The 13,938-nt window shown below is 34.1% G+C and overlaps 1 protein-coding gene across 7 annotated transcripts in view; it reads left to right on the top strand.

Annotated features, from left to right (window-relative positions):
• LOC143223495 (mitogen-activated protein kinase kinase kinase 7-like) overlaps nucleotides 1-13,938 on the top strand; it is a 91,647-nt gene that overhangs the window by 28,882 nt on the left and 48,827 nt on the right. For 6 of the 7 annotated variants that reach the window (XM_076451551.1, XM_076451555.1, XM_076451556.1 and 3 more), the window contains one exon: nucleotides 10,366-10,414. In XM_076451551.1, coding sequence (XP_076307666.1) covers nucleotides 10,366-10,414 — 49 coding nt within the window. Of the gene's footprint in view, nucleotides 1-10,365; nucleotides 10,415-11,198; nucleotides 11,239-13,938 lie in introns of all 7 variants that reach the window. The other variant, XM_076451558.1, reaches the window with a different exon arrangement.

Raw genomic sequence — 13,938 nt, 5'->3', positions numbered from 1 at the left:
GATGCTCTCGTTGAACAATTGCTATCTCCATTTCTAATCCTAGGGGATTTTAATGGACATCATCCCCTCTGGGAAGTGCTATTATTGATGGGAGGGGCCGATCTGTAGAGCGGATGCTCTCTGATCACAATCTTTCTCTTTTCAATACTGGTTCTTCCACTTACTTTCATGCACCTAGTCAGTCCTTTACCACTATTGATCTCTCAGTTTGCTCCCCTTCATTATTCTCCCATTTTTCATGGAGGGTTGACAGTAATCCACTAGGCAGTGATCATTTTCCGATTCTTTTGAGAGAGACTGGCCGTGGTCGATGCCACCCTACCCAGCGTGCCCCGGTGGAAGCTGGATCAGGCAGACTGGTCCACTTTCACTGCTCTCGCAGAACTTGATCCTGCCATTGTAAATCAGCCATCAATAGACGACTGTGTAGGTAACTGACTGTATTACACATGCAGCTGCTCAGTGTATTCCTAAAACCTCGACACGTTTTCCACGATATCCTCGTCCGTGGTGGAATCCTGCTTGCCACTTAGCACGGAAGGCTTAAAAGCGGGCCTTGGATACTTTTGTAGATATCCCACACTTTCAAACCGGTTGCTTTCCAACGGCCCGTGCACATGCTAGGTGGGTAAGACGTCAAAGCCAGAAGGAATCTTGGATTAACTTCACAACCAGCATATCTTCTACCACCAGTTCCAAGATCATATGGGACAGGATTTGAAAGGTTAATGGGCACTACAATTCTATCCCCCTCTCGATCTTACTCTCTGATGGTCAGGAGGTGACTGATGTTCGGAACATCGCTAACACTCTAGGTGAAAGCTTTTGCCGGGTATCTAGCACTTCTGCTTGTTCCTCCACCTTTCTGGCCATCAAGACTCGGGCAGAGCGATCATCTCTTTCCTTTCGAACTGACTGTTTCTTTGACTATAATTGTCCCTTGACCCTGTTGGAACTAAAAATGGCCCTTCATCGGTCTGCCAGTACATCTGTTGGACCTGATGATATTCATTATGACATGCTGCACCATCTATCTCCTGCTTCTCTTGATGTCCTTCTGATTGTTTTCAACCGGATCTGGCAGGAGAATGTTTTTCCTGATGCCTGGCCAGGCTATTATTTTACCTTTCTCTAAGCCAGGAAAGATCCCAAGATTCCTTCAAACTACCCTCCAATTGCTTTAACGAGCTGTCTCTGTAAGACATTAGAAAGGATGGTTAATGCTCATTTTGTTTGGTTCCTTGAATCAAACAACCTCCTCTCGCCCACCCAGTGTGGGTTCCGTCGACAGCACTCCACCACAGACCACCTAATTCGTCTTGAAACATCTATCAGAGAAGCCTTTCTCAACCGCCAACATCATGTATCAATATTCTTTGACATAGAGAAGGCTTACAACACAACATGGAGGTATGGCGTTTTGCGAGACCTCCATACATATGGATTACGTGGCCATCTATCCATGTTTATTAAAAATTTTTTAATGGACAGGAGATTCCAAGTTCGTGTGGGTTCGACACTTTCCCATTCTTTTGTACAGGAACTTGAGTCCCTCAAGGCTGTGTATTGAGTGTTACACTCTTCAGTATAAAGATAAATGCCATCACTGAACAACTCCCTCTCACTGTTGCGAATGGGCTGTATGTCGACGACTTTCACATCTCATGTCAGTCGTCAAACATGAGATATATTTAGCGGCAACTACAAACCACCCTCAATTGTGTAATGGAAGTGGACTCTGGCGAATGGCTTTAATTTCTCTCTCCAAAACTGTATGCATGCACTTTTGCCGTCGACGGGTATTCACCCTGATCCTGAACTTTATATTGGTGAAGTTTTGCTGCCAGTGGTCCCGAGACCAAGTTCTTGGGGCTTATCTTTGATCGTAAACTGACCTTTATACCACACTTAAAGCAGCTTGGTCAAATGCACAAGAGCACTGAACATCCTCCGTGTTCTCTCTTCTACCAGTTGGGGGCAGATCGCTGTTCACTGTTAAAGGTATATCGTGCTCTTATTAGATCGAAACTCGATTATGGATCAATGGTCTATGGCTCTGCCAGACCCTCGGCCTTAAAGATGCTGGACCCCATTCATCACCAAGGACTTTGACTCTGCACTGGGGCTTTCCGTATCTCTCCAGTTCAAAGTATATACATTGAATCTCATGAATCTTCTCTACACCTTCGCCGTTTGCAACTATCTTTACAATATACTTCGAAACTTCATTCCTTACCAAAGCATCCCACCTGGAAATGTGTTTTCCTTCCTCGGTGGCAGTACTTTTTCAGAACAGACGATCTGTCATTGCTCCGTTTGGCCTTCGCATCTGGGCGCAATTGGATGAATTGGGTCTGTCCTTGGATAACATTGCAGATTCCACAGGTCGGCCCATCCCACCATGGCTTATTACAGCCCCCAAATGTGACCTTTCTTTCAGTCACCTAAAAAAGGCAGATACTCCAGATTGGAAGTATTGTCTTTTATTCAATGAATATCTTTCAAACAATCATTCAGTTCCCATTTATACAGATGGTTCCAAATCAGGTAATTCAGTGGGCTCTGCTATGGTTTGCTATGGGTCAGTAGTTGCGTGCAGAATCCCTTCTACAGCTTCTGTGTTCACTGCTGAACTGTATGCCATATCTCTTGCCCTGGATCATATTGCAGCTGAGCAGTACTCCAACTGCACTATTTATACTGATTCGCTTAGTTCTATACTTGCCTTGGAATCGCTACACGTTAGCTCACATCCTATTCTCGCTGATATTGAAACCGACTGGCCCATTTCTCATTAGCAGCTACTTCAATCCAGTTTTTCTGGATACCAGGCCATGTTGGTATTCGCGGGAATGAGCTTGCAGACATGGCAGCTAAATATGTCTGCTTCAGCACCATCACTCCTATGCCTATTCCGTACATGGACTATGGTGTTGTCTTCAAGGCTCGGCTCTGTGCCAGCTGGCAGTCCACTTGGAGTGAGCAACATGACAACAAACTTTTTCAAATCAAACCCAAAATTGGACTTTGGCCATCTAGCTTCCGTAAAGTTCGGAAGGAGGAAGTTGTTTTCACTAGGCTACGCATTGGTCACAGTTTTTTAACTCATCATTTTCTTTTATCTGGAACTGATGCACCAATGTGTAGTTTGTGTAACACTCAAATCACTATCAGCCACGTTTTACTTTCTTGCCATCGTTACAATTCTCAACGATGGGAATATTTTAAACATATTTTTTCCCAGGGTCAGTCTGTAACATTGGACAGAGTTATTGGTGATGGTGACTCTGTCCACCTTGATAATGTTTTTAATTTTTAATGGCCATTAATCTTTTAATCTCATTTAAGTGTTGCATATTTATTCATTACACCTTTTTAATTGTGGTTCCTTTTTTACAGTTTTAATCTCTCTCCTTCAATTTGACATTGGACAATGGCCAGAACATTAAATAACTCGACACCAGGACTGAAAGGCCAACTTCAGTTGACTAACGCTACTGTTTGAACTATCCGTTTGAACTACTCGTTAGTCGTCCTGGCGAGTTGTTATTATATTTTGCTGCATATCATTTCACACTTTTACTACTTAACTTTTTAGTACTGGCCATATTGACTCATAACCCAGAACCAGGACTGGAAAGACCAACTTCAGGTGACTGATGGTGGTTTTTATACTTACCTGTTAGTCTTCCTGGCGGGTTATGATCATTACCATTCTGCTACAGGTAGTTCTTTACAACTTTGTTGACTGGATGTCAACATTGGTTTTTACGCCATTTTCTGTTTTAATTGCCGCTTTGCTTTTATCTTCAATTACTTTTACAAATTTTACTCCATTTACTTGACTTTTATCTTTTACTGGACATTTGGCTACTCATTATTACGATTTTGTGGAGTGTCTTTTAAAACTTTTATTCTTTTACATTTTGATAATAGCTGCTATGACACATAACCCGGAACCAGGACTGGAAAGGCCAACTTCAGGTGATTGACAGTGGTTCTTGAACTTACCTGTTAGTCTTCCTGGCGGGTTATGATCATTACCATTTTGCTAGAGTAAATATTTTACAACTTTGAAGACTGAATGTCACCATTGGTTTTTACACCATTTTTTGTTTTAATTGCTGTTTTGTTTTTACCTTCATTTACTTTTACAAATTTTACTCCATTTACTTGACTTTATCTTTTTACTGGACATTTGGCTACTCATTGTTACAATTTTGCTATGTATCTTTTAAAACTTCTATTCTTTTACATTTTGATACTGGTTGCTATGACACATAACCCGGAACCAGGACTGGAAAGACCAACTTCAGGTGACTGACAGTGGTTCTTGAGCTTACCTGTTATTCTTCCTGGCGGGTTATGATCATTACCTTTTTGCTAGAGTAAATACCTTACAACTTCTTATACTCTGCCTTCTATCTTAACATTGTAGACTAGGTGTCAACATTGGTTTTATACTTTTTTGTTTTACTTTCATTTCCATTTATGTCTATTACTACATTTATTTATTTTTTTATTTTTTTTTTTACATTTTTACTGAATGTCTGGCACAGATAGCCTCGCTGCTTTTTGCCATAAAACACTAAATCAATCAATCAATCAATCAACCCACTTCTGTCCTTTGAGCTGAATATTTTTCTACTTAGGAATGATCAATTGGACCACATATTTAACCTGATTTGCTTTGTGCTACATATTGTAATTTATCTCAGACGAGTCTTCACTTTATTGTATTTCATATTATTATTTCAAATAGTCTGAAACTGAGTTAAATTTTAAGTTTTAATTTAGAAGTTAATTAAATATAGAGATGTATCAAATTTATTGTTCACTAACAAGAGTGATACACACAATTTTCTTTCTTAATACAACTATATTTTGATATACAAATGATAGTACAATTTTTAATAATTATTATTACAAATAATAATTTATATACAAAAGTTTTACAAACAATATTAAGCCTTCTATCCAATCTGGAACTTCCTTGATATCTTGTCAAGGGTTCACAATGACTGAATTAATTCTGAGTTGATATAGGTCCAATTCACTTAACAGGAAGCTAGCTAGTTCTTTACATGCAAGTTTTTCACAGCTGAAATTATATAACATATTTATAGAAATACTAACATCCAAAGTTAATCTACTGTATTAAATCTATGAATGTTCCTGGTTAAATATCTGTAGCTTCCTGATTAATGTGTTTATCCATCTCTTCCTCTTCCATAACTGTCAATTTAATTTTCTGCCACCATTTATTTTTATTTCTCCATCTTGGTTTTTCTCTTCACTTTTTTTTTTCATTTCCTTTTCTCCTTTCTCTGACCCCATCAGTGGTCTTTTTCCTCCAGTCAGCAGTTGACCATTGTCAGTGTGTTGGACACCTTCCTTCACAGCAATCTTGATGTGTTTCTCTGTATGTTTATGTGTTCTGTTCAACAATTTCAAGTCTTCCCATTATTTATACTCTACCCTCTGGGGTGTGTACACATACATATCATGTGGTGTATTTCTTTGTTTGCTTGAAGTTAAACACAAAGTTACATAATGGGCTATCTGAGCGCTTCCCCATGAGCATTGAATAGTTTTAAATATGGAGACATACCTCTAGGCCACTAGGAGCGAATCAGAGAGGGAAGCATCAGAGAAGAGGTAGGTCCAATTTGAGGTTTAGTAAGGGAACATCAAATGTGGTTTGGGCACAATTCAGTCATCACACAAAGTCCTTGAGAAGAGGTTTACAAATGAAAGCAGTGGAACTCAAGAAAGAAACCTGGACAAGGACGTGACTTCTGACATCTGTACACAAGATGAACATTTACTTCACATAAACATACCTGAAATTTTTGCTGTTCATCAGGCATGTTCCCATTCCTATTTCTGTTGATGGATCACTCCATGATTATGATTATTATGGTTATGATTCACTCCATCAAATTCATGGTAATTTATTACATCAATTTTCTAGGGACACCAATTCCAAGATTCTTTGCTTTAAGTATTTGATATAATCTTCTTGACCCATTCACATCAAGTTTGCCTGGCTGCCTGTCATTTTATGGGAGCTAAAATCTTAAGTGGTGTACTGTATGTCTGAGTTAGTCTGCATTTAACCAGTGGAGTGATCTCTACACCACCCAGGCTTTTCATTAGGTTTGCTTTTTGTTGGACATGCCTCTCATTGCCATCCTTCTCAGGCTTCTCTTTTAGTCTTCTCTTTCTTATGTTTTAGCTGTGGTTGTCAGTGCTTTCAACCAAACCTTGTCTTTACCTCTTTTCACATTTCTATCCTCCTCTTTTTCTTCTTCCCCAGGTCCTTGCCATCATATGCAACAATCTTTATTTATTTTTCAGAACCACTTTTTAATTTCATATTATCTTGCCAGGTGATTAGTGTTGCTTCCCAAGTTATACTGTCTGCCTTGGCTCTACTATTGTTATGAGAGGTGGTTTTCTACAAGACTATTTGAGTTATTTTTAATAGTATATATATTTACTCAGTTGCTTGGTGCAGAATCCTACCTATGCCATGGATTATCATGGAAGAAGTTGGCTCATGTTTGCTGGCTTTTCAAAATAGGGTTTCATGGTCAGACATTGCATTGTCTCAAGTAAAGGGCCTTCTTGGTGGGAGATCTGATGGGGATTGGGATCCAGGCACTCCTCTAAGTTTCCCAACTTGAATTCTTCCCTTTTTTCTTCAGGTGGAGCTCAGGAGATCCTTACCACTTCAGAGTCTATTTACTATAGTTGAAGTGAGTGCATAAGGTATGGTCTGAATATGCTCCAACCACACTACACATGTTAATTAACTGATAGCTTGTGTGCAAGTAAGCAGATATTATGTTTTCATTCTGCCCATATCTGCAACACATGAGGTTTATTTGTCTCTTTTCTCCATACTTTTCAGACAAAGTGTATCCTAGTTGAGAAAAGATATGGTTTTCTATAGGTGTATTCCTATGGAGCCCCTGTTATCAGGTGTTGCACACCATAGGCTTCCCTTTTGGCACTTTCTGAAAAGAGTAGAACATGGTAAAATTTTTCACTGGTGCCTTCACCAGTTTAACATGGAATTCTAGCTATTCTGTGTATGGAAGTGAATTATCTTTTAAGTTTGCATTTTCCTCATTTTAAAATGCATTTCCAATAGACACTTACTTTCATACACACTTCCACCTGTCTTTCCCACTGATGGTACACATTGTTTTGTCTTGTCTCATCAAAGAATAAAATTATCACAAGTGCAAATGAATAGGGGATGTTATTGCAATTGGAAATTGTGTCACTTTCCTTTTTGGGGAGATCCTGTGTTGCATGATGACACCATCATACAACAGAGCAGTTCATGGTAAAGCACCTGAAATTTAGATGGAAGTTGTTTCTAATCTTATGGCATGCAAATTTCTTTTTTCACATGTGGGAGTGTGAGTATCTATCAGAAATATGTTTTCAGTTGGGGAAAATGTAAACTTTTAGCTAATTAGCAAATAATTTTTGTCTTATGCTGATCTTGTAAATAAAGTAGAAGAAACATTTAATTAAATTACTTAAATTTAGCTGATAGGTTCTATAACATTTAACTACAACTTTTAATTTCACATTACCAAAATTTTAGCTTTGCACTTTTCAGTTACTTTGCAAACAATCTAGGATACAGAAACAAATTATACATGTTTATTTTGAAGCCACCAAAAGTAAAATCTAATTTGATAAGCTTGATCTTTCTTGTTTTTCTCTTAAGCACACACATTCTAAAATCATTTGCAGTCTTTAAGCTAGAAAGTAATGCTGAAAGCAGGCTTTAAACAAGATGCCTTTTTTGTTTTCATATTCTGTTTTATAAGATTTGTTTATTGGAAGTTTACATATTGCAGGTGTTTTAGTGTATTTTATGATGATTGAATAATTGGAAACATTTTAAGCTGTTTGAGTGAAAGAAGAATCTCATTTGTCAGTTTTAGAACTTGTTATTTTTTTGTATCATCTTAGTGTTAATAATACTAATTGAGACATTATTTTGTAATAAGTTTAAAATTTCTAGTTATATGTTATAATCTGTATTTCTTTAATGGTTTTTTGAGTGAAGTAGTAAGTTTAAATGGATCAGTATTTTTAATGTGGTCAACTTAATTACTACATTATTCTGAGATTGAAATTGAAATACATGAGTTACTTGTCACATCAGAGATATTCAAACACTGTACCTCATTTGCTTGAGACTGTGTAATTTCTATGTGCAGATCAACTAAGTAAAGTTTGTAATAAAAAAATAGGTAGTTAATTTTAAAATCTTTATAATTTATATGAAAAATATTATATTAAATTTTGCTTCTTTGAAGGTTATAACACTAATCTTTTTACCAGTTTCTGTTAAAAAACTATTAATACATTTTGCAGATATTAATGTTTTATTAAGAATATTGAAAGCTTAAGAAGTAATAATGTAGCTGCTCAACCACTGAGCTTTGACGTTACAAAAGATACTCTAGAAGTGAGAAGAAAACATCGTTTACAAAATATTACTGAGCACTTCTACTCAAATTTTTTAGTAAGATTAATTTCATTTTATAACATTGAAAGTTAACAGGATATTATGGAGCCTGCTTTACTCTGTGGTGGGTGGTTTGGTACATCCTTCCCCGAGGGTAAAATTGCAATACTGGACCAAAATATTCTATAACTTTGAAATTGTTCTTCCATACATCTTTTAATAATATTTACAGTTGCAATTAGATAATTTTATAAATAAAAATGAAAATAAACATACAAATTTTGTTTTTTGAATTGATTCTTATTATAATCCTGTATAAAAAAAGTCAGAATTGTTCTGAACGAAATAGTGACATTTTAAATCTTGTAAATTTTATGCAAGTGTTGTAATTTTAATTTTAACCAACCATTGTTTCTCAGTTTACATGGTGTTACATAAATTATTTATACATTAGTTTTGAGAAGTCATAGAGTATTGATTTAAGTAGTATTAGATCTTTTTCTGTTCTGTTCATCTTGGCTTCCAGTTCAGCAAAGAATTGCAAAGAGATTAGAACAAAATGAAAAATATCTTATCTTGGTACTATACTGCTAGAAGAAAAGATACTTGTCAACAGGTTGCACAACAGTTACTGTCTTGATGTTTTTTACAGCTTGTGAAAATACTGGATTCTTATTTTATAGTTCGTTTGAATTGCATTATTGGAATATGATAGGAAAATAAATATTTTAGTTACTCAACATGCACTCGATCTATCAAGTTTTATTTCATTTACAAAGCTACTGCTTGTTAAGTTATTATTACACTAGCATTTTCTGGTCTAAGTTACTGGTTAAAGGGGCAAAAAATGATAACTGACAAATTTAATTTATTAAATGAGACCTGATTAACAGTTTAAAAAAGTTACTGACTTGTAATTTTTAGTGTGGTGAAAAATTAGTTTTGTTGTACACCAGACATTGTAAAAACAAAATTATGTAGTTTTTGAATCAAAACAAAGATTAAAATTACTGTTTTATAAACCAAAAACTTTATCATAAAGCTTCACAAGAATGTTGAAATACATAAAAATCATTAATTGAAATTTACTACAGGGGTGACTATTTTATAACCTGTAGAAGTTTTATGTGAAGTTTCATTTAGTAGTTATTTTTAAATATAATAATCCATGTGTCAGATGTGTTGATTTGATGCACCTTAGCATTTTAGAGATAATGAATATTATTTTTTTATTTAGTTCTTTTCATATAAAAGTGTAGGTTACCATATATTAATGTATGTGACATTATTTGCATCTTATAGTACTTTTCTTATAACTATGAAAGTTAACAAAATGATGTTGAACCCATGTGAAGTTTATAGATTGTATAATTTTATCTTCTTGTGATAATTAAGGCTACCAAATTATTATTATGCCTTTATAATGAGGGTGATTGTTTTGTATTAATTGGTTCTTTGCTTGCAATTATGAAGAGTATTAGTTTATTATTACTACATCTTCATAGTTAATGTGAGTGCTTTGTGTTTGTAGTTTTCTACTTGTGATAATGAAGGTTATAAGATTATCATTAAATCTTTCAAATAGTCTTGTATTCCCAAAAAAAGTTATATTAAACTTATGTTATTAACTTAAACTTTTGGATTATTCTATTCATTTATTTAACAATACAGATCAGTAGGACATCATTATTACTATCAGTAGTGTTAAATGTGTGTAATTTACTTGAAATTTTTATGTATTGTTTTAAAGAAGTAATTAAAATACTAACATATTATAATTAAAACACTTGTAATCTACTTATTTTTCAATAATGAGCTTTACATTCAGTTATATTATGTTTAACAAGTTGTTTCCATATTTATAGAATGTTTGTCTTGTTATGGAATATGCTGAAGGAGGATCTTTATACAATGGTAAGAAGTTAGACCATTTTTTACAGTTAAATCCATTATCAATTTTACCAAGGTTATATGTAAAGTAGCCTCAGTAATACAGGTACTAACATTTTAATGCAGTTCTCCATGCACATGGTCTCGTACATTAATTTATTATAATCCTGCCTAAAAGAATTTCAATTTGCAAGTAGGCTGGTTGAGTTCCTGATGAGTAATAAAACTGAACCATGTATACAAGTGCCCCATGCTTGGTATTGCTGGCAAACAAAAATATAGCTAATAAAAAGGGAAACAAAGGTCTCATAGATTAATTTACTCTAATCCTGTCTAAAAGAATTTAAAATGCTGTGGCTATTGAAGATTCTCTCTTGTTTCTTCAAGCACAAACTTTTAACTCTTAGCTTCATCATCTCTTGACTAATTTGAGATCTGATTACAGTTTTGAACTCCAGAGGTCAAACCATGTATTTGATGTATTTGACCGTACCCAAAGTCTTATACATTAATTTATTCTAATCCTGCATAAAAGAATTTCAGTTTAAGGGTAGGCAGCTGATGAACAAAAATATATCTAATAAGAAGGGAAATAAAGGTCTCATAGGTTAATTTACTTTTATCCTTCCTAAAAGAAGTGCTGTGACTATTGAAGATTCCCTGTTGTTTTTATTTTTTTATGTATGTGTGTGATATAATTATCAGCATTTGTTAACTAAATACAGAAGGTATATATAGAAGGTTTTGACCTTGGATCTTGTGCAATTCAACCTGAATTGTTTATGAAATATTCAAATACTTTTTACAGGTAAACAAGTTATTAACAAGAAACCTCTTCATTATATAAGGTAAAGTTATTACTATGTTACATTGGTTAGCAGAAAGTTATTTAGCAAAGTTATACCCTGTAATTTCTAGTTGTTTATAAAAACATTTGAAGCCTTTATCCTTTAGTTCTAAATAAAGACTGAAGTTACTTCCCATCCCTATCTTAGAGACACACAAAAGTTTGTTGCCAAGTTTGTATTTTGGAAAAGCTCTGCCTTTAGTAGCTCTTTATGCATAAGATGCCAAAAACCTTGAAATTATCATGTTTTATCTCCATTTCATCTGGAACTCAGTGATTAGAGGAATTTGATTAATCATTGGGCTCTTTAATCAGTTACATTTACTTGATTAGTTATTTTAATGCGAGTTAAAGCACTCGACTCGTAATCCGAGGGTCATGGGTTCGAATCCCCGTCACACCAAATATGCTCGCCCTTTTAGCCATGGAGCATTATAATGTGATGGTCAATCCCAGTATTCATTGGTAAAAGAGTAGCCAAAGAGTTGACGGTGGGTGGTGACGACTAGCTGCCTTTCCTCTAGTCTTACACTGCTAAATTAGGGACAGATAGTGCAGATAAACCTCATGTAGCTTTGTGTGAAATTCAAAAACATAAAAACAAACAATCTAAATAAATTATCAGAATACTCTTTGTTTTATGTGATGAACATCTTCAAGAACAAATATTCTGAATTAAGATTTTTTAATCCTAAGGTGTTGTACATGAAAATATATATGTGACATAATACAAAACATATAATAAGCTGAAAATACAATTAACACTGTTCCTTGGATTTCCCCCTAAAATTTTTACAAGACTATTCTAGTGATTGTAAGTTTTGTTCAGGAAAATAAACACTGTTTTGTGACACTGATTGCAAATCAAAAAGATTTCAAATGTAACATTCTCAGGTTTTATTGGACATTACTCTTGTGGATGTTCTTTAAAACAATTTTAGTAAGTGGCACTGCTTGAGTAATCAGTGAGGCTTCAGAGCAAGATTGAAAAAATGAATATAAGATTGTTACATAAAACTGGAATAATTATCACTGAATAAACATTCTTCATTAAAAATTAGTGTTGTTAAAGAAAACAATATAGTATTGTTACAGATAATTATGGGCTTTAGTACTGTTTGGTAGATAACATATAAGTTAGTAGAAACAATTTCATTCTCATATTAGAAAAACAATGAAAGCATCACTAGTTGGTAAGAAAACACAATGATACTAGATTACTATTTTGTAGCAAATAAAATTATTACCAAGGTGGAGGTAAAAGTTTTATAAGAAATATTAGAAAATGACAAAAAAAATCTTTAGTTACTAAAGTTTTGGTCTTAAAGCAATTTTACCCTCAATCTTGCATGCAACCAGGATTTTGTATTAAGGTGATGACTCATTTTCAATCCACAAATGAGAAAGACCTACTTCTACAAATGTAGTGAATAAGAAAATAATAAAGTAGGTATAATAGATTAAAATACTTAAAAGTTTTAAAAGTTATTGCATAATATGAGATCGTCTTTATTTTTGTTTTATTGCTTTTAATTATTTTAAAATTTACTTCAATTTATAAATATTTTTTTAGATAAAATATAGTTTAGAGATATGTTCAAATGGAAAATGTTGAGCACAACTGCTTGCAGATACATGATTTCTAGAATAAGAATTGTTTTACCAAATCAATTCTAAGGGTATAAGATGATACCAAAATATTTTAATAATAATTATTCTCATAAAGCCTGTATTTTTTTACCAGAAGATATGATTAGTTGTTTTAAAAAATAGTTGAACATTATTATACAAATTTACATTAAATTACTGAAAATAAGTAAATATTAGTTGGGCTCTAAGTATTGCTGTAGCAATAAGCAAAACAAAAAGTCAATACTTATATCCTTATTACTTTTTACACACACAGCTTAGATTCGTGTGCTAAACAAGGAGAACACACAATAATCCATGATGACGAGAAAACCCACTTGTAGAGTAAATTACATATTTAGATCTCTATCCATACCAGCCATTTTTAAACATATAAGGAGAACACACTGTTGCAATGTTGAAACAAAATTTCAGAAGTCTTCTCTGTATATTATGATTGTTATTGAGCAAATAACAAAAGTGTATTTCTCATTATTTCAAAGTATCTTAGGGATAATTATTCAGTTATATAAATGTAACTTTTTCTAATTTCTGTTTTTGTTTTGCACAAATTGTAAATGTTTATGGCTAGGAGGAGGTATTTAACCATCTAAGCCCTACACTACATTGTACATGCACCATAAGTAATATGACACTGGCTGTATTGTAACACTAATAAGTAAGCAGTATAGTAAATTAAAGCTGTGATATTATTTATTCTAAACAAGGTAAACAAGAATGACAGGCATCACTGTAGTTAAGCACTTAACCAACAATCACTTTCTCAAGGTTCTCACATTCATAAACCATATAAAAGTAGAAGACAATTGTAATGTTCCAGTAGCAGCAGTATTGTGTATCTTGATGTGTGTAGTAGGTTCAGTTGGTGTGTATTTGAAGCTGAACAAGTTTGTTTGAGCTGTGGCAAAATTACTAAGGTTATTGGATGCTGTCCTTAATTTTAAACTGCCAGCCATAGAAAATGTAGTTAGCTGATAGACCCACTACCATCTTTTGAGATACTCTCTTTATCATTGAAGTATACTCCCAAAATATTTAAACCTAGTGTTTA

Source organism: Tachypleus tridentatus, chromosome 8, assembly GCF_004210375.1.
Source record: "Tachypleus tridentatus isolate NWPU-2018 chromosome 8, ASM421037v1, whole genome shotgun sequence".
Lineage (NCBI taxonomy): Eukaryota > Metazoa > Arthropoda > Merostomata > Xiphosura > Limulidae > Tachypleus > Tachypleus tridentatus.
This window is presented reverse-complemented; position numbering and strand designations above follow the sequence as displayed.